Source organism: Crocodylus siamensis, chromosome 5 (assembly GCF_052110815.1).
Source record: "Crocodylus siamensis isolate JL-2025a chromosome 5, ASM5211081v1, whole genome shotgun sequence".
Lineage (NCBI taxonomy): Eukaryota > Metazoa > Chordata > Crocodylia > Crocodylidae > Crocodylus > Crocodylus siamensis.
Genome location: NC_143399.1, coordinates 121,213,032 through 121,240,912, shown reverse-complemented (window position 1 = coordinate 121,240,912; position 27,881 = coordinate 121,213,032). Strand labels below are relative to the sequence as shown.

Sequence of the window (27,881 nt, the reverse complement as noted above, 5' to 3'; positions counted from 1 at the left end):
CCCTCCACAGACTTACTGGCCAGATACCGCTCTACAAGCTGCTGGGCTGCACTCCTCTCCCTGTGCATGCTGCGGCTGTGCCCATGCATGTGGCATTTATCAGTGACATTATCAGCCAAAAAAAACCACAATTGTCAATAAAGTCAGTTTTCCTTTTATTAGTGCCAATATGATATGGACTGATGTATCAGTATACCTCTACTAAAGATGCACTCATAATTACTTCTTATAGCAAAAATACTTATGTATTTGTAGTATACACTCTGAATACAACATAACCAATTACGCAACAGAAAAATACCTTATTTCATCTTAAAAATCAAAGCTAAGAAGAAAAGAAAGTTAAGTAAGAGGGAAATGTGGCATGCATTTGAATAGTAACCAAGTATTTAAGCTTAGGAAGACTGTCCATTCTTTGGTGGATCTCAGAAAGTGGTTTGCATACAATATATGAGAGGGGCTTAAGAATTGTAAAAGGAGGAAAACAGTATCCGGGAATCAGTGGATGGAGGTTTTATAATTGGAGCTTATAAAATGCAGGTTTTATAACTGGAGTCTTTATTTTATCCTAGAGGAGTGGTTCTCAGCCTCATTAGACTCAAGGCACCCCTTAGAAAATACCAGCTCTTAGCATTCACTCATTTTTGACTATGGGAAAATAGTAGAGCAATTCTTCTGTTGCAAAGAACTCCAACAGGTCAGAATGTTTTTAACACTCTGGATTCCTGTTTGAAATCTCTGGGTTCATCCTATGAATAATGTCTGTACAGAACAGGGCTAACACTGCACAGCAGCACACGGCATGCTTGAAAGTGTCAAAACACCCTAGGGTGCTACAGCACTCTGGTTGAGAATCACTGGCCTAAATGATGTATAATGCTGGTCAGTATTATGAATATGAAAGCCTACATTTGGATGTCTGGCTGATAACAAAAGAAGTTGATTCATAACAGCCAAAGAAATTAATTAAATCAATATGGACATGGAATTAAATAGTTGGGGGGGGGGGAAAGAAATCAGCAACCCAAGTGACACCATTTGATCTTTACATGCTAAAGAATTATTGCAGGCTGAAAATTTAAAAGATCTGTTTAAACAGAATGTGCACTTCATCTTGGTTTGCTTTGTTTTTCGGGTAAGTTTTTTTTTGGGGGGGAGATATTTTTTGTCTGGTTTTTACTTAACAGTTTTTATGAGCTCAAATCTATACATAAGAACAAAAGTCTAAATTGTGAAAGTTTAGCTTTCAGCTACTTATACATTTCGTTTTGGAATAAGACAGTAAAAGAGAAAGAGAGAGACTTAATTTTTAAACCCTTATTATAAAAATAACAAAAACAAATGGTAAAAGCGCAAAGGTATGTGGCCCTCCCAGGGGCTGAACGTAAAACACTTGTCACCAACAAAATACCATGTCAGAGCAGACCCATACCTAGGAGTGTGCGGGGCCCAGGGCATATCAGCCCATGCAGGGCCAAGGGGTGGTGAGCTGCCAAAGCATGGAGCAGGAGGCAGAGGGGTGGCGAACGGCCAGAGTGCAGCAGAAGGGAGTGATGAGGTAATCAACAGCTCAGATGGTAACGTCCCTGCATTCCTTCCTTTGGAAAAAGCTGTTTAAGAAAAAGCTTGTAATGAGTGAGGCTTTATTTTCTGATAAGATGTTAAATGCTGATAACAGAGCTGATAAATGTCCTGTTATCAAGGGGAGGACCCCTCCCTAATCAGAGGTCCTGCCAGGGCCTGGCCATGCCCCCCTCAGCTCAGCTCTGTGCAATGGAAGGGAGGGCTGCTCTAGTATCATCTCTGTGATGTCCGTCTGGTTACAAAACTGATTTAGTCTAGCCAGGTTAGATTAACCTGCAAAGATTAACTAAATTGAGGCTCAGGCTTTTTTAATGTCTGTCCCTAGCCCAGATGGCACAACTGTGGTCTGCCTGTCAGAGCTTCAATCAAGCTGTAGTGTAGTATTTTTACTGATGGCTAAACACTGTGATGCACTTTTCTGACAGCCATTTTCAGCCTGTTGGGATTTTTTTCCCCCCAAAACTGACAGTCACTAAATTTACTGACAGTTAGCCACCCTGGTTTTGCTGCTCACAATATTACAATATATCTGATAAAAGTTTACTCCAAAGGCAACTGTGACAAAAAAAGACATGAGGATATTCGGAGTATCCATAATAGCTCTTTGCTTTTAACTTTATTAAGTATCCAGCAATATCAAAAGGGCAATTAGGTTGTGAACTCTGCCTTAGTTAACCTCATTGCCGGACCCTTCTATCAGGAAGGGTCATTGACATAAGAAAATAAAAATTAAGACAGATCCACAGAGCACTTTGAACCATCCAGGACACCAAATAACCTCATTTTAAGAACAAATATTTAATATGCATCCCCTTTAGCACTGAATAAAAAGATTGGACCCAAATGGATTTAAAAGGGTTTCGGATGTTTTGTTTTTTTTAAAAAAAAAACACAGAAATGAATTACACAGATCTTATTAGTTGCCACACAGCTAATTCTGAAGACCAAAGTTCAAAAGAATAAAAGGTTCAGTCCTACATTGAAGAGAATGGAGGAGCCAGTTATAAACCATATAATTCAACTCAAATTTCGCTACTGGTATCAGTTAGAGAACTAATTAGAAAGAAAATAAAGCTGAGTATTTTGTGGGCAGCTGACTTGTGTGAAGACTTAAATCTGGTTTAAACTATAATATTTTTGTTCATTTCCCTGAGCCATATAAAGCAAAACTTCTTTTCTGGAAGGAAGCATGAAGTGGATACATGCATCTTCAGCCTTATGTATGACAAAGCAGCCAGAGAACTGGCTGGCCTTCTACAAGAGTCAGAAATTGGCTCAGATTGCACATCAATTCTATATTTGTCAACACCATCCTAGCGCCCCAAATCATACTACTGCTTTGCCCAGATCTTTACTCTAAATTCTGTTCTGTTTCCTTTCACTGATAAATCTTTTTCTGCAGTCAGACAGTGACAACTAAAATGATGTAGTTAAAGTAATAAACAGAGAATTTTAAGTAGCCTGTCAAAACAAGTGACACAGTGTGAGAGTTAAAACTAAGATGATACAAAAAAGTTTCATTCAAAGTAGCATCTTTACTACTCAACTGCTAAGAATTATCTTGCTCAGAGAATGCTTTATGATTTCATTTGCAACAATTAGGCAGGTTCCAGCTCCTCCCTAATAATACTAACCATCTGATAAACAAGAGCTACTCCACTATATAACTTGTGATTTCTATTTGAAGAAAGTCCTTTCAAAGGTATTTCAAGCCTTGAATGAGCCTTGGCAGCATTGATTTCAACCTGTGGATACACCAGGTTGCCTGCCTATACCTTCCTTGAGGTAGGCAAGACGACTGGCCCCAAACTAAGAAATATCCCAGACCTTTAAAAGGTCTAAGTACAATCATTCCACAGCTAAAACAAGTCACCTTTGAACATCCATGTTAGCAAGGGAGAACCTGGTGACTGTTTTCTCTGCCAGCCACATTCACAAAATTATTTTAACTCTGAGACATCAAATATTAAAAAAAAAAGTTTGGACCCGAGAAGTTTGCAAAACATGTTTTAAAAATTCTGCAAGTAAGGAGGTGGTTCCTAAATATTTCATGCTTCTTTAAAAATTCTTACAGGTCTTGAATGCCCTCAGAAGTGTGACATGCTAAAAAATTATTCAGTTTCTCCCTACCAGAAAAAAAAAGAGTACTTTAAAACATTAGCTACCTAAATTTGTTTTCTGCACTTATACATGACTGCTGAACAATTAAATATTAAAAAACCCTACTCCTAAAACAGACTATTTCCCCCTTTCTAAGCCAAGAGCAGGATTTCACAGGCACCGGCCAGCACGGGTCCTATATTTGTTTAAAACATCATGCTTATTAAAACACCTGGAAATAAGGGCAGGCTTTCTTACCTTCTGAAAAGGTTTTTGATTTGTTACTTAACTAAACGTGTTTGTACAGCTTTCCTCAAATCTACGAGTCCTTTATCCACAAGATGTCAGTTGAGGCAATAATTACATTAATAAATTGTAGCCAGTCTAAGAGGAAAGAGATGTATAGGCATTTAGAATTAACATGCTGTAAATCGCTTCTGCATCATCCTTTGTCAGTAGAGTTAGTAGGCTTTTTTTTTGCTGCCTTTTAGTCATAATTTAACACATTTGACACATTTCATCTCACTCAATGCACTGAACCCTAATACAAAAGAACACCAGTTTGTCAACGGCACGTGATTTGAAGATGAGTATCAGTTAATCTTAGGTGGCTGACAGTGACAAAGACAGCCATGCTGGTGACAGTAAAGGGAACATAAGTGACAAGGAGAGATCAGACCAGGATACTGGCACAGCAGTTGCAATGTCACCAAAATGCAGGACCTCACCAAATCCCACGCAATTGTCTCCAAACTGAAAACCTGCAAACTTCTTCCTATGGTTTAGAAAAGTCTCTGTACTCTTCCTGAAAACACAGGAATTGCTACTTGAACAGACCAGTGACCTATCTGGTCCAGCAGTCTGTATCAAATGCTTCCGAAAGATGATGCATAAACCCCACTCCACCCAACGGACACACACCCCAACCCTGAAAACAGTGACAATTTACACACCAAGTCCCACTGACTTCCACTGAGACCAGTCACAGAATATAGTTAATCACTTTGAGTAAGTCTTTGCAGAACTGAAACTAACACTGGCAATTATGAGAGAACCTAATGTTAGGGAATGTTGCTCATTTGCATTTTAGCTCAAGAACAATTTCAAATCAATACCAGGTGGACAGGTATAAGCAAACTATTGCAACACAACCACATATTTGTAGGGATGTACCCAAGGTTAGAAGGGAGAGAAAGAAGAACAAGCAGAGTGGAGAAACAGAAAATAAAAGGAAAACATGCGAAGCAACAAGGAAGCTTCTCATTTGTGTTGTACAACAATTACATCAGTTAGTGTGTCAGTTTCCAGAGTTTATATGGCAGCTTCCCTTAGCCCAGGTATCAAATGAGGAATGGATGTTCCTGTTCTTGGCTACCCTATAACTTATAAAAAGGGACAGAATTTTGCTGGCCCTGAAAATAAATAATAATAAGTCTACACCAAGCATCCTTACCCACTATTACATTTACCTACTAACATCACAAGTAACATCTAAGACTTCTTTAAATATACGTTTCCTTTTTTCTAACCGCTTGTTTACTGCATGCTCTTGACAGTGTCTGGCCTCCGAAAGGTTTAAACCAAGGTCATGTGGCAACTCTCCCTCTTGTTGTGAGGGAGGAGCTTTGTTTTGTTTTTTAATCTTCACAAACTCACAACATTGTGCTGAAACTTCCAAGGGAAAAAAACCAAAGAGAAAGCAAAGCTATACATACTATACGTAACCCACTTCTCCTGCATTACGAAGCAAGATCTCCATTCCATAATCTAATAACTTCAGAAACTGTTCAGGCCAGGCAACTGATTATGACATGGTAAAAACCATGTTGGGGAGGACAGCTAACCTCCAGTGGCGAAAGAATAGGCGACTCTCCCCATCTCACGGAACAGCATTCAAACTTCTACATTTAAGTCCGGAAGGGGCACTTCGCTGCTGCATTTCACAGGCAAGCAAGGTCTTTGCTTTAGACTTGTTGATGGCTACCAAAGCTCTATTTTTAAACCTACAGCTTGGAGAACAGTGGGCAGGAAAAAAATGGTCTTCCTCCTCTTCTTCTTCCAACCTTACATTTATTTTGGAGCAAATTTCACTTTTTTTTTTTTTACTTCTAACTCAAAAAAAAAATGTTTAGGGTTTTCTTTACCAAGAGATAGACACAAACCTGGAAAACTAGTTCAGCAGGGCAAAAGTTTAGAGGGCTTATCAGCAAGTGAAAACAGGCTTTTGAAAACGCTTATATAAACCCACCTTAACTTTATTTTAAGCACAGAACAGTAGCTATTGGTAGCACTCGGTGTTATAAAATACATGTATCCAGCCACCCAACAAAAAAAAGGAGTGTTGTTGCCTCATTGTCAAAAAAAGCTTTCCAATTACCTAACACCCTGAGAGTCCATCTGTTGGGTATATGCATAAACTCCAAGGCAGATGCATTTAAAGTCCAATTCCACTGGAGGGAGCAAAGAGGGAGTAGTTGACTTTAATGAGCTTGGGACTGATCCCTCAAGCATAAATTAGAGATTAAACTATTTTATGCTACACACATTCAATTTTGATCTAATATTCTGAAATAAATCAGAGTGGCATGAAAAGACTATGGTGTCTTAAACAAATGGCACATATGCAAAGTAATCAGAATATGGAAAGCAGCCACCAGTCAAAGCCTTTCTTCTCTTGAAATGCACTCAGCTTGTACCCTGTTGGGCTGATTGAGCATACAAAAGTTAAAAGAAATAGAACACCATTAACTTGACTTTTACTAATACCCAGTAAGGTCACTGTCAATCTGACCACTACAGTATATAAAATTTCCTTCAAAGGTTGTTTCTAGGAGGTGGGCTTTTTTTTTTTTTTTTTTGGCAACAATTATATAATTAGATTTTTCAAAAATAAAAATATAACCTTTGACCTTTCACATGCAGCTAGCTGTGTCAGCTTCAGAACACATGTTCTATTTTGCAAACATGTCAACATGGTGTGATGGATACTTTGACAAGTGCTGATGTTGCTGTGAAAAAACATGATCTCTGCCCACTGAAATCTGCTAGGGGGAAAAACAAACAAACAAACAAACTTGGCTAATTTCCTCCTTCCCTCCACCTCCAGTACCAAACAGAAATTCACTAAATCTCCATACTTTAAAAAAATGCATTTAAGACTAAAAAAAAAAAAAGGTTTAAGTTCATTACTTCACTCGTCCTCTGAATCTAGGAACCACAATAAAAAAAAAAAAGTCTGCCTCTTCTCCTCAATCAATACAATCCCTTAAGAGTTCAAGCTTCAAAACATTCACATAAAATATTAGCTTTATATATTTGCAGTAGATAAACTGAACTAGCAAGACAATCAATCAATTTTCAATTACTTTTGGCATCTCGATAAGATGATAGTGCACATACTAACAATCAACAATCGTCTGCTAATGAGCAGGCTCATACCTTATGGGAATCATGAACCTTTCAAGTGGGTAATTAACAATAATTATTTGCAATAAATATGTATTTTTTCTGTAGTTATGATCAGTATATAGAGTTTGTAACCTGAGGTATATTCACATGAGACACTTGGCTGTACTGTCTTATTCCAGGCTGTGTCCATGTACTCTTAGATTAGGAATTTCTAAAATGCATTTATAAAGTTTCAGGTGTACTGAGAGCCATATCTTTATTTACTTGCAAGCACAGCACAATATTTTATGTCCCAGTAGACTTGTTCTAAATTATGTTGTACTTACAACGTCAAACTTTTGGGTGATGTTTCCCTGGACATCAAGTAAATAAACCTTGCCATAATGTGTTCCCAAGGCTAAAAACTGGAGAGAGAGAGAGAGAGAGGCAGATTAAATAAACACAACATTACGAGTACAAGCAGCTAAAGATCTTTAAGATGTTTAGCAGATTAATGATTAAAGCTGCCCTAAAAGAAAATATTCCATGGACAAAGCTTATTGTAGCTGCTCCTGAAGAATAAAACAGGGCTTGAAGCCCATATTATTGTGATAGTGCAAGTTAGCTGTCAGAATGAGTCATGAGGACCCTCATCTACTGACAACTAATGGTGTGTCTGCAGTCTGTACACACTGCCTGATGGACTGTGGCAGCAAATTAAAAATGCAGTGTGAAAGCAGGGACTAACATACACTTGAAAACAAAGCCATGGAAGTGATTAAGGAATTAGTTATATTTCTGGTTTGTATTTTTGCCATTCAAAGAAATATTTTACACACAAAAATACCACTATTCGGTTAGGCCATGTGTACACGTATGTAATGTGAAAAGGTAGTCTGAGCTTTGTTTAAATGTACCCATCATCCAGCTGAGTTTACTTTCCTTACATAACACTTCTACAATTAACACTGGGTACATCTACAAAAAAAATGAAATTGTGTGTCAGACCATAGCCTAAATTGTTTTTTTTTTTTAATCTTAATATGTTTTTCTAGTAACTTTGAGATCCACTGTTAATTGAACGGTGTGAACTAGCCCTAAACAAAACAGGAGAAACTTCAGTACTATTTGACAGATGACAGAGAGATTTTTTCTCTTTCTTTTGGCATTACTCAAATAGTATGGGCTCCTAAATTCTCTGTATTTCACTGCATGTGAGCATGCTTCATTGCAACCTATAATGAAATGCTCAAATTTACAGGCACTACTAAGCGTGTCAGTCAAGCAGCACAATCTTTAAAAAATAACCTTATAGAAAGTCAAGGTTTAAAAGGATTTATCAAAATGGAATTGCTTAAAATGAAATTTCAGTTCAGGCACTTAAAATATGAAGCTACATTAAAGAGGAGTCAAAAAAGGGAAAGAAGGGGTTCATTAGAAATTCATCCCCTGCAATGCCTTTCACTCCTGCAAGGTTGCCTTTTTTCAGGAAGAAAAAAGTCCCCCGGGTAAAAAAATCAATACTGGTTAATAAAACATCAGGTGTGCAGACATAACTAGGTATGACTATTCCACTGCACAGGCCTGCTTGAATGCACCAGGTGCCATGACGATTAGTCATCCAGTGCAGACAGCGAGCCTGGTGAAAATATGATGCTTTAGCATTGAAAGAAAAAAAATAATAATTCTGGGGAGAAATTAGTCTGAATAGAAGAAACCAGACTTTGGTACTTCCAACAAAGCCAAATTGCATTAAAATCAGAGATACATGTGCAACAGAACAGTAGTTTTTTTTCAGGTTGACTCTTTTTCTAGGGTATGATTCAAAAACAAAACCTACCATCCATGTTTATTTTTAAGCTTTCTATTGTAAGACACCTATTCCTAAAAGACCCCAATACCCTAGCTGCGAACAATATTGATCTTTCTCATAAATAGTGTATCTAGTTTGCTAGATGACTAGAAGTGTTTGGATAGTTAAAACAGCTCTACTGTGGCGTCACTTTTTGTGATGCTATACTTAAGGTTTACCTGTGCACTTCCATATATACATAAACTTTATTTATCTGTTAGCCAGGATGTAAAAAGGTCATTGATCAGTAGCAGTTTTGGCTAATTTTCCAAATGTCAATTTAATTTTAAGAAAATCTAAAGGTTTGTGAGAGACTTGTGGTCTTCATTGGTACTGTCAAAAAATGTTAAAATTAAAAATAAAATCTTAAACCATCATAAACAGAGCAACTCCATAATACTTTGAGTAAGAGAAATAAACTGCATATTCTGAACCCCGAATGTACCATTTAACAGACAGGTACCACAATAGTAGCTGTTAAGGAGTCATTACTAGCTTTCAAAAAGTGCTAAAAAATGCACACAAGAATACTGTAAGTATGAGGTCTTTTTAACATTAAAAATAGGTGTTTTGTAAAGTCATGCAAGTGTGACTTCCAAGTATCCTGTACTTTATCTTTCACATATTAAAGACATTTTGTCTGTCCCTTTTTTTCCCCTTAATCTCACAAAACTGTTCTTTTATTCTCATGACTAAATTCTCTTCTCCCCAATCCCACATATCAAACTTCAATGTTTTCTTAGTAAAAAAACTAGATGGAGGGGAAGGAGAAGGATCCCAAACTGAATACATACCAAGTACAATTCATTTGTAAAAGCTTATTTTAATTACTCCCTAAACCAAAATACTCCCTAAACCAACCTCCAGCATGATCGAGTTTGTACAGTTGAACTATTCAGAACAAATAAGCACAATAGATGCCAAGGTCCTTACTGAATAAAATGCAGTTGAGATCATATTGTTGTAGAGGGAAGAACATATGCACAAAAAGTTATTTTAAAATCAGCAAAACAATGATTGCATTTCCCAGCCCTGCAAGGTGAGAGAATACCTTTTCATGCACGGTCATGCAACTGGCAACATCCTTCTGAAGAATTTCAGACACGCCATTAGTAAGCCTTTCATATTTCAGCTTGGGTTCTTCTTCACTTTCATCTTCCTACATCATTAAGAGATTAAGAGAGAAAGATTATTTTAACACCTTCAAATTTATATTTTAAAAAATGGTTAAAAATTCCCATAGACCATCACAGAGCAACAGCCACAGATGGTTCCTTTTGATCTCCCAACAGCCACTACAACTGAAAGCCAAACTTCCATGTTTCATTCCAGTTATTCATACCAGAGTACTGGATGCAAATAAATACTGTAAATACATAAATCAATACAATTATACTGTACAGAGGCACTTAGTTGACAAGCAGGGGGAAATGTACATGAGTACTTAGTAAAATGAAAGCTAGTCATTCCCAATTAAGAAAAAAAATATAAATATAAATATGGTAAAAGGTGGCGATGATAAAATAAAGATATGCAGTTATAGCCAATTATAGCTCTGAGCCAAAGCATGCATGCTATAAGAAACTTGAGGACCTTTACAAGATGCTGCACCTCTGTAGGAAGGACAGACACAAAATGCTGTAAATAAAAATAAAAATATCGGCTAGGAATATGTTAACTGTATAGAATGCCTCAATGGCTTTATGTTAAAACCAAAAGAGAAAAACCACACACAATCCAATAAAAACATGCTGCTGCAAGCTGTAGAGGGAGATCTGGACACCATACAGTTTATATGAATGAACTGAGACCTAGATCCCTTCCAGAACCTCAAATCTACCCCGTCATTACCCTTAAAGCTAAGTACAGACATTCAAAAAAGCCCAAGCCTGAACCGGCTCAATCTTCGCAGGTTAGTCCAACTTGCGTAGACTGAACTGGCAAGCAAGTGAACAGATGTTCACTTCCAATTCCAGAAACTCAGGCACATGCCTGCAGTGGCTCAGGCCAGAAGCCGGGGGCATTACAGTAGCCCTCCCTTCTTCTCTACAGTGGCCAAGGGAAGCTGATGGGGGGGGTGGAAACAGGCTCCAGCAGGCCCAAGTATGATTGTGGAGACGTTTAAACCCCAACCCTGGCCTGCAAGAACTGCAGCTGGGATGTGCCTGGAGGTGGAGAGGGAGGGCAGGGGAAGCAGCCCCTGCCAGGCTTTTGTGGGGGTGGGGGGAAGAACTGTGACCAGACTCAAAGGCTTAAGCAGTGAGAGCAAACCCCAGCCCTAGGCCGGAGGTGAATGGGGGCGGGAGGGAGGGAGAACTACAGAGAAGTAGGTCTGGCAGGGACCTCCAGGAGGTCCTCCAATGTCTTGTCCAGCCCCTGCCCAAGACTCGACCAGACCCTCCAGTAGAAGCACTAGAATCTAAAGAACAGAGGGTATTGCTTGCCAGAGGGCTCTGTACTGCTGGGGAAAAAAAGCCACCAAGGGCTTCCTGCTGCCAGTTTTCCCCCCTCGCCCTGCAGCAGGGCCCAGCGCTGCATCCCTCCAGCCATAAGCCCCAAGGCAGTGCCGCAAAGTCCCCTCCCCTTGTTCCCATGGTGGAGGAAGAGGACATAGAGAGCCCTGCCCGCCACAGCAGCTGCATGACAGCCCAACCCAGCCTGGGTATAGGGAGCCAGGAGCACAGAGTTCTCTCTCCTTGCCCCACAACAGCCAGTATTATTCCCGGTGCCCAAGTGGGGGCCTAGCATTGCACCCCTCCAGCCCTGAGGCTGCACTGTACGGAGCAACCCCCAGCCCTGCAGCAAGGAAGGAGAGCCTGCTGTGATTGCTCCTGGCTTTCTGCGCCCTGGTTGGGCTGGGCTATCTGAGGGCACAGCTCCTGTAGCCCCAGCTTGAGCTACAGCTGGCTTGGAAGGGCCCTGCCCCAGAAGCCTGGCCAGCCCCTCCACCCACCTTGCCCACGACAGAGGCTGGGACTAGAGCTGGGGCTGCAGGGCTGAGCTGGGAGGGGTGGCTACAGGGGGCTAAGCACTGACAGTGCTAGAGGAGGTTTCGGGTGGGGTTATGGCTATCCCAAAATTCACCTTAGCCCCCATAGCCACCTCTCCCAACCCTGTGGCCACAGCTCTGCTCACCCTGCTCCCACCTGCAGGGCAGCCCCCTCTCAATCCCCCACACTGGGAAGAAGCTTGCACTTCCCGGCTAGATGCCAGCCAGCATGGCCCCCTAAGGCAAAGGGGGCAGGGAGGGAGTTTCCCCTTGGGGAACCCGAGGAGGGGTCTGCCTGGCTGGGGTACAGCAGCCCCTATTAGGGACACTCAGCTTGCATGGGGGCAAGCACCAGAGACAGCAGCTGAGGCTGGCAGACCCTGGCTGGAGCAATAAGCCCCCTCCCTACCTGCTTCACCTCAGGGGGCCACGCTACCTGGTACCTGGCCATGTTCCCCATCCCTGCTCTGGCTACAGCACAGCCCAGCCCAGGGCTGCAGAGCATGCAGTGATGCTGGGGGACTGTGATTTAACTTGAACCAGGAAGGGGTCTGGGACAGAAGTTCCATAACTCAGTTTGACCTCAGTCAGTTAAGTCTGATGCTACATTCAACAAGGCTCATCTTAAACCAGTTTCCACCATTTTTAAATTGGTTTACGTGCACTGAACTTCTGTTCTGTTCTGTTACAGGTTTAAAACCAGCTTCCGATCACTTAAACTGGTTTATATGCAACTTCTGTCCCTAGCCTTAAGCAGGACAAGTCATCCAGTCAGCACTGAGATCCAAGGAAAGGCAAAAGGCATAATTGAACAGAAAGGAGAATGAGCTAAGAAACAAAGGAAGCAAGCTAGAGAGAGAATCCAGTTGCAGATCTCTCATAAAAGAATGCTTGAGGTGCAGTATACTGCTCAGGTTACATGGTGTTCATCTGCTACAAAATAGCCTCTCAGTAAAATAGACATTTCCAACAGATACATTTCATATTTAACAGTTTCATTTGATCCTATGTGTACCAATGGATCCCCTCTATAAAATGGTATTTCTGTAAATGATAATATCCCCACTTCCAATTACAATAAAAAAATACCATAAAAAAAAAGTATCATGAAGATATCATGTACGTATAAAGCACACTATTCTTTTTTATTTCTTGCCCTGATACATATCATTGCTGTGCCCAGTTAAAACAGCTCCTATGTTCTATACCACTGATGGGCAAAATTATTCCAACAAAAAAAAAAAGTGTGCAAGATTTAATTAATATACGTAAAGCATAAGTCAGACAGATACGATTTACCTTACCTAATTTTAAAGGTTACATAAACTCCCAATAGAAATAGCTTTAAAAAAAACCCACATTCAAGCTTATCATGAAATAAAAACAACACAAAAACAAGGCTTGTCTTCTGAATTAAAAACCAACACAATTATTTGCAATGTGTTATCACCCATTTTATGCTATACTTTTATACAAAACACACACAAATATATGAAATTATGGTAGATATTCAGTATTTTATTACCATCAACTTATCATGCACATCCTAGAATGAAAGGATTTTTTTAAAAATATTGTTTGAGAGTTTTGTGGCAGAATATGAAAGGGATTAATATAGGGACATCAACAAGCCATGACGTCGCAGTCTACGGCAAAGTGTCAAAATGTCCACCAAAAAACATTTTATTCAGTAAATCCAACACTGAACAAAGTTGTAACCAGTCAGAATGACAAAGTCGAACTACCTGCTTCTACATGCTTAACAGAAGAAAACTGTAACAAAGAAAAAGCAAAAGCATGGGGGTGGGTTACATTTTACTGCAATTAATACATCCCTGCAATCATTGTTATAAATTTTATATTTGAAATGCATGGGTGATCTCTGCATCCTGGAATAAATGTGCAAAGCAAAAATTGAATTCTGGGCATCTAGTGTTTATAATAAAATTCCACATGTTGCTGAAGTCTGGACATCAAATGTGCAACCAATGTGAAAAGTTAATTCTAGTCTCTTGAGTATTTTGCATAAAAGCATTCATCCACGGGCCATTAGATAAAGTTACTGTAAATAAGTTTTGCCTGTCTTATTTATGAGTGAAAACTAAATCTCTCTTGCACATGCATATACAAAAATATATACTTTCAAAACTCAGCGCACTGAAGCATTCTGCCAGGCCTCAAGAAAAGGTAAATAAAAACAAAAAAACTTCAACTATTAAGCACAATGATGTACCCATTTCATGCTTTTATGACAGGTATCTTTTATATGTTAAGTAACAGCCTAGGGTAAAGGCGAATTCGAGGGAAATTTTTGCCCCTTGCTGTAAACAGAGGAAATGAAAAATTATTTTTTAAACCACGAGATTATTCTATTGCTAAAGACTATATATTGCATTCGAAATGAGAGAAAACATCAAGTCCATTTAATATACTGAAGTTTAGCATTTTTAAGCTATTTTTCTACTAGGAAAAGCTCTTATGGAGCCTGAACTTCTAAGGTAAACACAAGCCAACGTTAATAAAAAGGAAATCAATAATTTGTTAAATTTTAATAATCCTGCAAACCTACAAATAAAACCATCAGCAGCCTGAGTTGAGATGACAGTTAGCTACGTTTCTATGACAACCTGGTGGAATAGTACAAGTCCTGACTTGCAGCAAAGCTAAGATATGAACAGAGTGACATTTACCCCATACAAGAAAAAACTCACAGCTTTCCTTTAAAAAAAAAAAAAAAAAAAAAAAAAAAAAAAAAATCAATTTCTCAACTAACATGGATTTTTACTAAGTGTATGGCACTTTTAATTAAAGACAAGTCCTTTAAACCTTCCTAGAGGATTCACAAACATTTGAAAATAAATTTTGTACTACTGTTACTTGAACTGCAGCTTTACATTGAACATTTCTGTTGCATAGAAAACTAACATTTTAGTTTTAAAAAATGCAGAGTTCTGAAATTCTCACCCTATCTTTCACTAAATGTTATTCAAATGAAAACTTAAAAGGAGGTCCAAAGTTCAAATGTTAAAAAAAATATAAAGTTTTACACACCGAGTTTAGGAGCTTTGCAAATCCGATTCAAATCTGGGTTGAAGAAGAGAGGGGAAATAAGGAAAGAAACAGAACAACCAATTTGTTCTGCAGCATAACTAATTACCAATGTGTAGACTACAGGAAGACCAATTTAAACCTCATTTTTCATTTGTTTATCTGCTGTTCCATTCTCCATTTCTTGTGCCGAAAGCGAAAACCACTCGAGATATTTTCCTAGTTACTTGTGAACGTTTCCCACATAGAAAACTGATGCAACTAACCAATCGTATCAAAGCTATAGCTGCTGTCAATACCCAATTCTTTAGGGCAAATGGAAAGATGCTTTTCTTTCCATTCCTCAAAAAACTGTGCGTGGGTAGCTGGTGACCAACTCTACTCAAAAACAAAACAAACAGAAGAGGGCTAAAGATGTGGCACAATGTCTTTAAAGTGCCAATTTAGCTAACAGCTCACTCATCTCTGTTAATACTACAGACCTAACCTACATAGCCTAACTCTCAAGAGATGTTCTTCAAGGGTCAATCCTAGCTTTGTCTACAGGACTACATAGTTGGAACCCCTTGCAAAGGGAAAAACTAAGAAGAGGTCCTTACAGAAACAGTATCAAGAACGAACCTGTAGGCAGTTCAAGTTTTCCCATTAGTGTATATTCATTCCTCCTGCATAAGCTTTACCCACAGGATAGTCTGTCATGGGAACTACATGCTCTACTGGTTGCAGATACCCTAATTATGTTATGGACATTGACAATGAAGTGCCATCCTTCCTGCATGGCTTGTCTTTATAAGTTTCAAAGCCTATGTAGTGTGCTGTAAACAAAGCCTTAGTGGAAATAAACGTAATATTAAAACATTGTTTGTCTTCATTTCTAATGGATTCTAACTAATCCTATGGCCCTATATTTTTAAGCTCAGAACCAGCAAAGCAGATTTTTAAGCCTGTGTGAACTTGATGAGCAAGTAATTTTGTTGAAGTGTGTTGACTCACGTGTTCAAAAAATTCTCATGCGTTGATGCACACTAATCTATTCACTCTTACCTGGGCATACCTGGAATGAAGAAGGAAGGGGAAATCTTAACTCTCACCAGCAACTCTCCTTAAAAACTTTCCTTTAAATACTTCTCAATTTCAAAAAGAACCTGCAGCTTTGCCAAAATGCCACATTTCAAGATATACCCAAAAAGAAAGTTTCTCTCACACAGTATATCTAATTATTTTATGCTTCAGGAACATAAGTAAAGTCTGATACTGTAGTCATTCACTTGGCAACACTTCCAGTTGCTCAGTATTGCCTTCTTTGGAAACGCACAAGCGTTTTCCAGGGAGGATGCTACATACTACATTGTAACACCAACTTTTCCTTGCACTTACATAAAGAAAGCATATAAGCTAGCAATTGTCAATTAGGGTATAACTCACAGCATCCTGGGATGTCCCGAGAGCCCTGGCGGGTGCCACAGGTACAGGGAGGAGGTACGTGAGATAAGTACAGCCACTTCTCTTGAGCACATTCATTGCAACACAGGCTCTGCCGTATCATCTGCTTCTCCTCCTTTGTGGCCCCTTTGCAAGGAGGTAAGCACTATAATAGTTTGTTTTTTTTCAAATGGGGTGCCAGTTAATTCACAGGAATTATGGAGGGCTTCCTCAACTCTAAAAAGCTTGAGAACCACTGACCTAAGGGAACTAGGTAGATTCGGTTGGGCAGCTTTGGACCTTTCAGTAGTGAATCTAAGACCAATAACAGAAATTTGAGCTAGCAAGTTGGTTTATTTGTGCTCTAGTTCTGTCCGCTTTTGTTTAGGAACCATGAAAAACTGTAAGCAAAACCAAAAAAATAACTGACTCCAATTATTCTCTTACTTGTTCTAGGTCTATAAAGGTTTAGAGCTTCTTACAGTTATGCACAGTGCATAAAACTTATCCTTTGTGTGCTGGCTCATAGTAGCTTCACTTGTAGCAAGAATTCTTCAAAAGGCAAAAAAAGATAACAAGACTTCTGTACTTTTGCACAATATCCAGGGAGAATTACTTGCTTCTCTCTATACATGGAAGGACAAAGGTCATCAAAACACATCCAACATAACTCAAGTTATCTAGATAAATCTATGGCTGCCTATACACATACTCGAAAAACTTTACTCTCTTCCACTTCTTTGTAGACTAACATTCATCCTTCTCCCCTCCAAACTACCCCATTGCTGGGACCCCACTATCTTGTCTTCAGACAAGTTTTAGAAAGGGCTGAAGAAGAGTTGGCCCTATGCTGTACTCAGGGTTTGATGCCTCTGTGTCTCAGGCACAGCCTTCTACTCGTCTTTCAACTTGAGTTATAAAGGGACCATACTCCTTCTAAAACAAGTATTTACAATTTCGAGGGTGCCCAGTGCAGCACTTGAATCTAATTAACTTTTGCAGCTAGATCCCTGACAGGCTGGGGAAAAACAAAAAAGCTACAGCCATTCTGGCTGCAAGAGATAAAATTCCTTCTTGGTTCTGGAAAGGTGATTAGCACTAAGCCCACAGCCAAGTACAGGAGAGCACTAGCCTGATCCTGTGGCTGAGGGAGCTGCTGATCCAGAGGTGGGGGATGGGGACTCCATCTGCAGAACAGGATTTAAACATATGCCTTTCCTCCCCCACAAGGATACAAGGGGCTGAAGGGACACCTGCACCTCTTCTAATAAGCCTCCCAGCATAAGTGATATTATCTCTGCCCTTCTCAGCTAGGGACATCCATTACATATAAACTGGTTTAAGTGATCAGAAACTAGTTTAAACCTATAACAGAACAGACACTGGGTACATATAAACCAGTTTGAAAATGGCCAAAACTGGTTTGAGATAAACCTCATTGAATGTAGCATCAGACTTAACTGATTTGTCTCAAATCAGTTTATGCAATGTCCGTCTCAGACCCCTTACTGGTGTAAGTTAAATCATACTCCCCCAGCATCCCAGTATGCTGTCTGGGTTGGGCAGAGCTCTGCTACAGTGAGCTGGGCTGGCTCCTCCCCTCTGCTCTCTAGCCAGAGCAGGGGCAAGTTGTGGTCAGATGCTGGCCTCCCATGGCCCTTGAGGCAAATTCCTCTCTCCATCCCCTCTCCCCTTCCCCACCTCTACTGGAAAACCCTGGGGACTGCAGCTAAGGTTTGCCAGCCCCAGCCAGACCACCATGGCTTGGCTGCAGTCTGGCAGGGATGAAGTTAATTCCTTCCTCTGTCCCCTCTCTCCCCCAGAACCCTTGGGAGTTTAGCTGCAGTCTCTGTGGCTTGCCTGCAGCCACGCAGGGAGGAGATTAAATTCCACAGCATATCCCAGAGCAGGGGGATAAAGAGAGGCAAATTAGCCCCCTGTGCATAGATCCAAGCCCTGCACCTGTGAGCCCAGACATAAAACCTGCAGGACCAGACTGGGAGGTGGGAAGTGTTGACAAATCAGCACACTTGTTGGAGATGTAGTTAAGGGAAGTTGCAGACAACTTCACCAAAGAATGTACAGAGCTACATTTACATTATAAAGCAGAATGTGGAAAAGGTGGGAATACCTAAACAAAGCCTTTTTGAATGCCTGGCTGTAAGGAGACACACTGCCCTCAGGATTAGTAAAACTAATTCTTGACATTTTAAGTTAAACTAAGTTGTGCATGCTGTGTTTTACTGAGCTGTATCTTAGCTTAGGCAAAGATTTTTGGTAGTTCCCTGTTGTATGCTCTGCAAATTCCTGTGTTCAATACATGCCTGCTTCAGAGAAAGGACTTTTTCCCCATCCCCATTGCTCAGTCTGGCAGCAACTGTCCCCCACCCCCTAGGCTGGAGGCTGGCATCCCCATGTATTGTGCTAGCCCCAGCTGGTGTCTGACCATGACCCCTCTGCTCCAGCAAGAATGGGTGAGAGTCTTTGCGGGTGTCTCTCTTCCCTCCCCTTTGGCAGTGGCATCCTCTAGCGGCCCCCAGCTTCTGGCTTGAGCCACTGCAGGCATGTGGCTGCATTTCCTGATTTAACAGAGAAAGTCTATCCAGTTATTAATCAGTGTAAACTGAACAGCTTAGACTAACCTGCAAATAGTGAATCAATTCAGGCTTTTTGAATGTCTGTCCCTAGCCAATAAGAGGGTTGTGGCCATTTTTATGGCTCACAACCCTTTTTTTTCCCCTTGTTAACTAGACAATGCTTCCAACCCTTACTTCTGGGGCACAGTAAGTCCCTAACTCAGATCTAGATTTAGATACCCCAAATCAGTGTTTCTGAGCACCCATCCATGAAAAGGAGGCCCCCTCAAGTTTGAAAGTGTTAGCCTACATGTCGTGACCAAATCCATGGAGGCAATCAGTGTCTGGATTAAAATTAATCCCCTCCTGTCAATTCCCTAGAGCAGAGGTAACAGCAGCATGGAGCCAGTCCATGAGCCTGATTAGGTGTAGATAATCACCCCACATACTGCATGCACCCTGAACTGGCCCTGCAAGCAGTGCACAGGGCTGGGGCCAAAACCAATACACATTGTATGCAGCATATTGGTCCAGCCCGAGACCGACATGCAGCACCATGGGCCAGATGATAGGACTAGAGGCCAGATCCAGCCTGCAGGCCATATCTTTAACACACTGCAGCCCTCAGAGGCACACGTATAGCAGGCACTTGCCACTGGGCATATGGGCTGGCACTGGGTGTGCCGAGGGGCAGGGTGCATCAGCCAGATCCCTTGGATGCTGCAGCACATAGCACAGCAGCCTTCTCAGCAGGAAATGGTGGGTCAGCAAGCTCTGCAAGAAAAGCTGCACCTGTGCAATAAAACTGACATCCAACTGTTCCACTTGGTCCATCTCCACAAGCAAGGTCATCTGTGTGCTGCTTCTCACTTCTCTTATATGCACTAGCAAGTCAGCACAGAAAGTGACTCAGTCATCGGCATGCGGCTTTGAGTAAGAAGATGAGGTGAACAGGGCTATAAACTTACCTTCAGTTATTCCACAAATAAAAGAAGGGACCACTCTTATTTTTCCTGGATCCTAAAATCCAGATCTGAAGGGCTATAATAGCCTTCCGCAGCTCAAAAGTTATATATCAGTAACAAAATTTCATACCTAAAGACCAACTTAGAGAGGTTTACACTTTCAATATTATCTTCCCAGTGAAAAAAAAAAAGGCTGCAAGTCATACTCTAAAAAGGAGATGTGGGTGCATCTTAAAACTCACAAAAGAAGGCTCCATTCCTTTTGGTTTTTGACACAGGATTAGTATCTTTATGCCCAGATTTAGGCTACAGCACGACTTGGATAACCTACTAGAACACTCTGTTGGTTAACAAAGACAAGTCTCCAGAGGACAAAGCATGTTGCTACTGTTACCCAGGAAAGTTTCTTTACCCAGAGCAGAGCAATAATCTTTCTTCTGTTAGCTTTTATCCAAAAATTAAGCATCTCTTCTTGAAACATGGTAATTTAGTCCCCAGCAAATTTAAACATATGGTAGCTGACAGATGAACATGTGTAGCTTAAGACAGTGAGCGAGTGATTTTTTGTAAGCTATTGTTTGCCAGTCCTGGAAATAACTGTTAGATTTATACACATCTGTAAACAAGGAGAATAAACTGATCTGTGAACATCGTCAGAAGTGTAGATGAAGCTGAAGGCAAAACAACTGCTCACAGTAACTCTGGACCAATGGGCCTGTTTGGCTGGTCTTATTCCTGGTCTCACGTTGTCAGTGAAAAAGGAAACTACTTTGCTGTGCAAGTTCTAAACTATCAGCTGAACAGCAACACACACCAGGAGATAAAACAACACAAGGAAACAGACAAAGCAGAATCCACATATATTCTAAAAGTTGCTTCCTTCTCGAAGACTCTAGATCCATACCGAATAACTCCCTCTCGTACAGGCACAGTAAGACATCTTTATTTCAACAGAAATGATTGAACTGTGGGTAAAAGGCTACAGGTACTGGCAGGTAGTAGTAGGTACAAGATGGTCAACGTGTACATCGAAAAGAAGGATTTCATAACTCACACATCCAGAGGCATGCTGTTTTTTGCCAAGGAATGGCATAAAGGCAACTCAGCTACTATTCCACCTCATTTGTATGAAGAAAGCAGAAGAAGCAACAATAGAGCATACACAACCATGGTGGCTACTACATACATTACTATGCTTCTATGCTACTGATTTTGGGAGTAGAACTGAGTTGGCTACAACCATTTCTCACTGAAAAGAAACTGGGAGTAGGGCAGACTATACTCCCAAAGCCTGACCAGTGGCTCCTCTCACAAATCTGTGCCAAATCCCTCAATCCAGCCTGAACACCTGCCAATACCCAGGCCCAAGCATTCTAAACTGGCAGAGACTTGTCCCTGTTTAAAAGAACTGATTTTATCCTCTATGGAAAGTTGCAAGCAGAGAATTCACTGCACCTTCAGCCAAGAGCTCAATTTCTGGTCAAAGCCCAGATGTTATTCCTGATACAAAACCATTTTGTACCAAGCTGTTATTGACTACATGCAGTTTGGTACAACTTCAAAAACACCAAAACTCATTGTGAATAGGACAATTTCACTATTTACACAGAGTACAATGCTGACCCTAGGGCTGGTCATTGGTCCTGTTTTATACTGAAACGTACTCTTTTTAAACACTTTGTCTTCTGTCCATTTCTAATGGAGGAACAGATCACAAAAAAATCCTGTTTTTTAACTTCACTGGGGAAATACATGTCAATCATTTATCCTTGCAATTCTATTGGCTGTGCCTAGTAGAAGTAGGGCAGCACACAGCCAGGAGAAGCAGAGTTTCCAGCCAGGGAGGAAGGAGGCCTTTTTGCGGAGACTGTGGTGAATCAGTAGGGGGTGGTCCTGTGTTGAGCCACCCGCCTCACTGCACCCAACCACCTTCCAGGCTTTGAGTGCCCCCCTGGGGGTGCCTCACATCTGGCTGGACCCCTTCCTGCAGCACACCCGCAAGCCTGGGGGTACCACCCAGAGTCTGGATTTATCTTGGCCCTGTGCCCCCTGGGAAGCACAGGCCTAGTAGTCCTTGAGGGGTAACTTGACCCACTGCAAGAACTTGGGGTGCTTCCTTCAGTCTGAAGCACAAAAGGTGGTCTCCCTTAGTCAGCCAAACCAAGGGGACCCCAAGGCGTAATGTAGACCCTCTCCCAGTAAGTCTCCCATGCTAGGTACAGAGAGACTTTACTGGTTACAAGGAATAGGTTTGGAATAGGGTACAGGGTAGAGCAACACAAGAGGAATACCTTAGCGCAACCAGGGGCATGGTAGCCATTGATAATGCATTTGAGTTACTACAAGCTATCTATCTAGATAGATCTCAAGTAGCTCACTCACAAGTATCATCCAGAGGCAGGTAGAAATTTCCTCTGGAGGCAAGCAGTTCATTAACCATGAGTTTCAAGAGACAGCGCAAGTTTCAGGTGGTCCAGCTTCTCTGAGAGTCCTCATCATAGTTTCTGTCCCCTTCCTGGGCCGTCCTTAACTTCTATAGACCTTATGACCTCATTTACCTGATCCAATGAAGTCCAGCAACTGTTGGCTGACAGCCAACCAATTCAGAATGCATCACTGGTTGCCAGGTAGACTGGCAGGGTCTCTAGCCCCCTCCCAGGTGTGTGAGGCCAGTCATGTAGGCGGAGGGAGCAGGTTCCCCCCTCCCTCAGGAATATATCCAGCTCAGGTTACAACTCAGGGTTACCTGAAGCCACTGGGCCCAGGGGTGTCTGCCTTGTGCAGTGACCATAGTAACCCAATTGTCAGATTGGTCACACACCTGATAAGAGTTTGGGGAGAAACAGAAATGGCATTCTGCCACAGGGATCATGCCCCTTACTGGCCAAGAAGACTGGTGGCCCCAAACATCACTGCTGATTAGATGAGGTGGCGGCTCCACCTCTCACCACTGATTGGCCAAGGAGGCTGCCCCTCACTAAGGGTGATGTCCTGCATTCTGGGGAAGTGTCAGTGGCCACCCTATATAAAACAGAGAACTGCAAGTAACTGGACTTGACAGTACATGCCATTAGGATCCACTACCTCAGTATGACTGAAGGTGGGTACAACCAAGAGCAGAGAACAAACTGACAACAGCACACACCTAGATCTAGAGAAATAAGAGCTTGTATAATGCCAACAGAGCTACTGCTCTTGTTCCCACTTTGATAACTGGGAGTTTGGCTAATGAATTAAAGAAGAGAATCAAACCAAGACAGCTAAGTGTGACAGTGTCATATAGTCACAGTTTATGATGCAACAACAACAATATCCTCACATTTACATTGCACTGTATGCTCTTGAAGAAGTCTGAAAATTTGCAGCTTTGGTGCAACATCACATCGCTATTACAGAGCTGCAGTGTAATAACATTATCATATATAAAGCTGCATCACTACCTTGCAGTCCAGTTCCGAGTCAGATACTGCATTTTTCCTGGGGGAAATTCTTGTGTGTCAGGTTCACACAGACAGACGTTCACATGCATTGTCCAGGATTTCAATTTGCATCAAAACAGGAGTGACACAGCCCTTTACATGCACTGTCCTTCCAAGCTCCATTGTTGCTCCTTTGCCAGCAGGTGGTCAGGGAGCACACACAGCTTGATAGGTTTTTCCCTACAATGAACTGCAATTAAGGTAAATGAGATGGAATTAACGTAACACGCACAGGAATGAAAAAAAACCTAGTATGTTTTATACAGCATATTTCACAAGTCCTTGAAACGGAACAATCAGAACTGCCTAAAAAATGAAGGCTGTATTTACAGCCTTTTAGAACTCCTACACGGAACTTTTCCAAATACTAGAGAAAGCAATGCCATGAGATACGACTGCATTAGCTAAAAGCATTGGAGGGAGGGGAGAGGGGGTTTGATGATTTATTTAAAAATAAAGAACAGGGGAGATATCAATATCATGTTTTAAAACTTATAAATTCCTGAGATCTGGCACATTACTGAAGGTTTTTTTCTGCATGACCTCTTTAAAAAAAATCAACTGAACTAAGATTTTTACCCTGAAAATGGCTTTATTTATTTCCTTATGTATTTATAGATGGCAACAGCTTCGGTAGAAAAGAAAGGGGCAAACAGGGATGCTTGAGCTTCTCGTTATCAAAGATTTTCACTTAATATTCATAAAACACGCAGCCTTCATAAAACTTAATCTCTCCTTCTGTCTTATAGTAGCAGAATTTCACATTCATTATAGGAAAATAAAAAAAGCTGGAAGCACCAAACTGAATTACGTGCCTTAAAACAGGATCAAATTAATAATCTATTTGATATAAGAAGGGATGTAAAAATATATCCAGATACTTCCCCCCCAGGAAAAACAAATATACTTTTCATTTCCTTTCAGCATCACAGAATAACCTCTCTCACTATTGAAGCATTCCATCCAAGCAGACAGGTTCCTACACTAGTCTTTTCTTTTCATGGACCTTTTAGCTGGTGGTAGTGATCTGGGTTAGGTCAGAAGCTGTTTTATCATCCATGTAAAATTAAGATTTCAACATTTTTCCTGTTCCATATTAGGAGGAGTTCAAGTCCTTTCTATGAAAACACCATCAACAACAGAACAAGGGGACATCCAGAAGAATCTAGCGTTAGGTCACAGAAGATGAGTTCAAGTCCTTGGTCTAACTCAGCAAGAATTAGTACCTACGTTCTTACAGAATGTTTCAGTTTTGGCAAAAGCCTTTTCTGACCAAAACAAAGGTGGATGATTTCTAGCTATATCTGGTGGCAACATGGAAAGTCCTGAAATCTCCATGCTGTCCATTAAAGCAACTCTAAGGACTTTTAGGAAGGTTCTCCCCATGTATTACAATTTACAATACATGGAAATCAAACAAGCTTTGTGTTCACTCATCCTTCACAGATTCACAGAAGTTTAGGGCTAGAAGGGACCTCATGAGATCATCAGGTCCAGCTCACCCGCTCTGGGACAGAAAGACTGCTGGGGTCAAATAATCCCAGCAAGGTGAGCATCCAGTCTCCTTTTGAAGATCTCCAGGGTAAGCGCCTGCACCACCCCCGCTGGGAGTCTACTCCAGAGTCCGGTCTCATGAACTGTGAAGCAGCTTTTCCTTACATCCAGTCTGAAAACTTCTTCTAGAAATTTATGACAGTCGTTTCTGGTTTTCCCCTGGGGCGTCTTGGTAAATAGTTGCTCGCCTAGCCCCTGATATATTTGTAAGTTGCCATCAAATCCCCCTGAAGTCTTCTCTTTTCTAAGCTGAATGGTCCTATGTCTGTCAGCCTTTCCTCACAGGGCTTCTCTTTAGGTCCCTAATCATACAAGTGGCTCTTCTTCAGACTCTCTCAAGCTTCTCCACATCCTTCTTGAAGTGTGGTGCCCAGAACTGGACACAGTATTCCAGCTGTGGCTTCACCAATGCCAAGTACAGCGGGAGAATAACTTCCTTAATTTTGCTTGATGTGCATTGGTTGATGCATGCCAATGTATGGTTTGCTCTGCTAACAGGGGGATAGTTGTGCAAAGTCTTCTCAAGGACCTTGTAAGGTACACCAGAGCTATTAAGTTTCTATATAAGCCTCTAATAGTCACTTCTAAGAGGCAACACAACCTCTGAAGAATCTCACCCACCACATACTATTCTTTCCACTGTTTTAGCAGATCTAACCATGTGTGTTGAAGTGACATCCATAAAGCAAAGAGAACCACCACAGAAATGTCCACAATACTTTTCAAGTATAGTTTGATCATTACCCACAGTTCTTTCTTCATTCCTAGGAAAAGGCTTCTAGACTTTTGTTCTTCTCCAAGTGATAGAGGACCTCCTCTACTGTGAAGGGCAAATAATTCAATTTCACTCTGGTTCTTCCACAAACAGCAAATCCCAAAAGGTTTCTCACATTTGGAAACCAGATTTCAGGCTATTCTCTTGTTCATCCAGTTGAAGTTACATGCTGAAAACTTTGTGGGACCACATCAAATAAGTGTATGGTGGCCACTGCACTGATGCATCCCCAGAATACCAGACATCCACAGCGAGGGGCAAGCCCCTTTGGTCAATCAGTGGTGAAGGGTGGGGCTGCCACCTCCATGGCCAATCAGCAGCGAGACGTGGGGTCACCACCTCCCTTCCTCCCTAGTTGCCTCAGAAACCTCCTCATGGCTGTGCACCTCTAGGCACAGCCAACAGAATCACAAGGACAAATAACTGACATGTATTTCTACTAATGAACTGAAAAACAGGCCTTTTGTTGTCGTTCCTCATTCAGAAATGGACAGGGGACAAAGGGTTTAAGAAGAGGATGGTCTAGTATAAACCAGGACCAATGGTCACCCTAAATAACAGGTAAATTTAGTGAAGGTACATAGGACTGAATGGGCATGGAGACTAAACCATCCTCTTCTGCTGATAGAGATGGTCCCTCAGCAAAAACTTGTGGAACACCAGTTGGACAGTGCAACAAAATATATGGAAGAACTACAGCAGACCTGTCACCACAGATACAAAGATGACACCGTTCTTTCCAGGGCTGACACAGCACTTTCCATAAGAGGCAGCAATTAAAAATATCTGTTGCAAATTCATTAAAAGCCCTCTCATGCTTCTCACCTGCATAAAAGCATTATTTTAGCATTCTCTACCTGGCTGCAAAATGAAGGAGACACTGAGCCCAATCATTCTAAAACTTAAAGGTTTAGAACCTCATCTGTAATTGATGCCACCAAAAAAAAGAAAAAAGCAATCTTCACCATTTTAATGGTGAAAACTGCTGTACCCCTGGGTAAGGAAATTAAGTGAGTAACCTCTAACCTAGGGGTTCTCAATCCCCAGGACAGCTGTCGGACTGGAAGTAGCCACAGGCCGACAAACTGCAGCCCCCTAGAGTCAGACAGAGAGGCTCCTCCTGCAGCACCCACGACAGTGCAGGGTTTGGCCCACCCCCATGCCTGGGGGTCGGGAGCTATCCTTACCCGTTTTCTGGCCAGAAATTCCTGCTGCAGTCGGCTACAACTGCTGGGCCGTGGCATAAAAGCTTCGGAAACCCCTGCTCTAACCCACTCCAAATAGAAGAATTCTTTATAAGCAAAATTACCAAAATACACTTTTTGGTCGTAGAATTGATAAATACAGATTTGAATGTTAAGATTTCTCACAACAGTTTTGTTTTCTTATGATGCATTTTCTGCAGGGGATTTATTTAATCCCTTGACCTCTTTGGAAAAATGTAGGTATACACTAGAGCAAGGAATTATGATGATATGGCTTCCCGTGAACAAGTATTAAAATGGTTGCTTTCAAAGGATGAAATAATATACAGATGAAAGGAAGGGAAGACAGCATTTTATTCCTATCATGGCAATTCTGAAAAGAACACCAATTTCAGATCGAGTCCTACAAGTCCTGAAGAAATAGATGTAAGCCAAGTCATGAATCAGAAGTCGTGTACAGATGGCATACTGCATGTGAGCAATCACTGTAAGTGATGCATAAAAGTTCATGATAGCATTATTTGGTGTAATTCCACCTATTTTATCTCATGGGAAGTTGTGTGCAGACCAAAAAGAACCATTGGAAACTACTGATTCATTTCAGCCTTCAGCTGCATACAATCAACTAAACTCCTGTAGAGAAGCACTGCATTTACAACACAATATATTTCATTTTCTTTCTAACCTCCCAAGCTAATTGCAATTGTAAAAAAAATTCAAAACACAACTCATATTTCAACAAAACCAAAATTTCTACTTCCATTTTTCTTTTGCTTAATATTTCAACACGTTTACCTTAACACTACTTAACTGCTAGCTGTTGCCACCTTCTGATCTGCTGTGTATGAGTGCCTTTCAGTGCATTTTTGTGAACAGTGGCTTACAGAGCTACTTTCATCCACTCACTGAAATGTAGAGCTAAAGAGGAAATTAATGATTTTTTTC

The 27,881-nt window shown here is 41.1% G+C and overlaps 1 protein-coding gene across 2 annotated transcripts in view; it reads right to left on the bottom strand.

Moving 5' to 3' along the window:
- VPS41 (VPS41 subunit of HOPS complex) overlaps positions 1-27,881 on the bottom strand; it is a 160,037-nt gene that overhangs the window by 121,248 nt on the left and 10,908 nt on the right. For both annotated transcript variants that reach the window (XM_090050094.1, XM_090050095.1), the window contains exons 3-4: positions 9,975-10,082; positions 7,419-7,496 (exon numbers count right to left, since the gene is read on the bottom strand). In XM_090050094.1, coding sequence (XP_089906220.1) covers positions 7,419-7,496; positions 9,975-10,082 — 186 coding nt within the window. The remainder of the gene's footprint in view (positions 1-7,418; positions 7,497-9,974; positions 10,083-27,881) is intronic.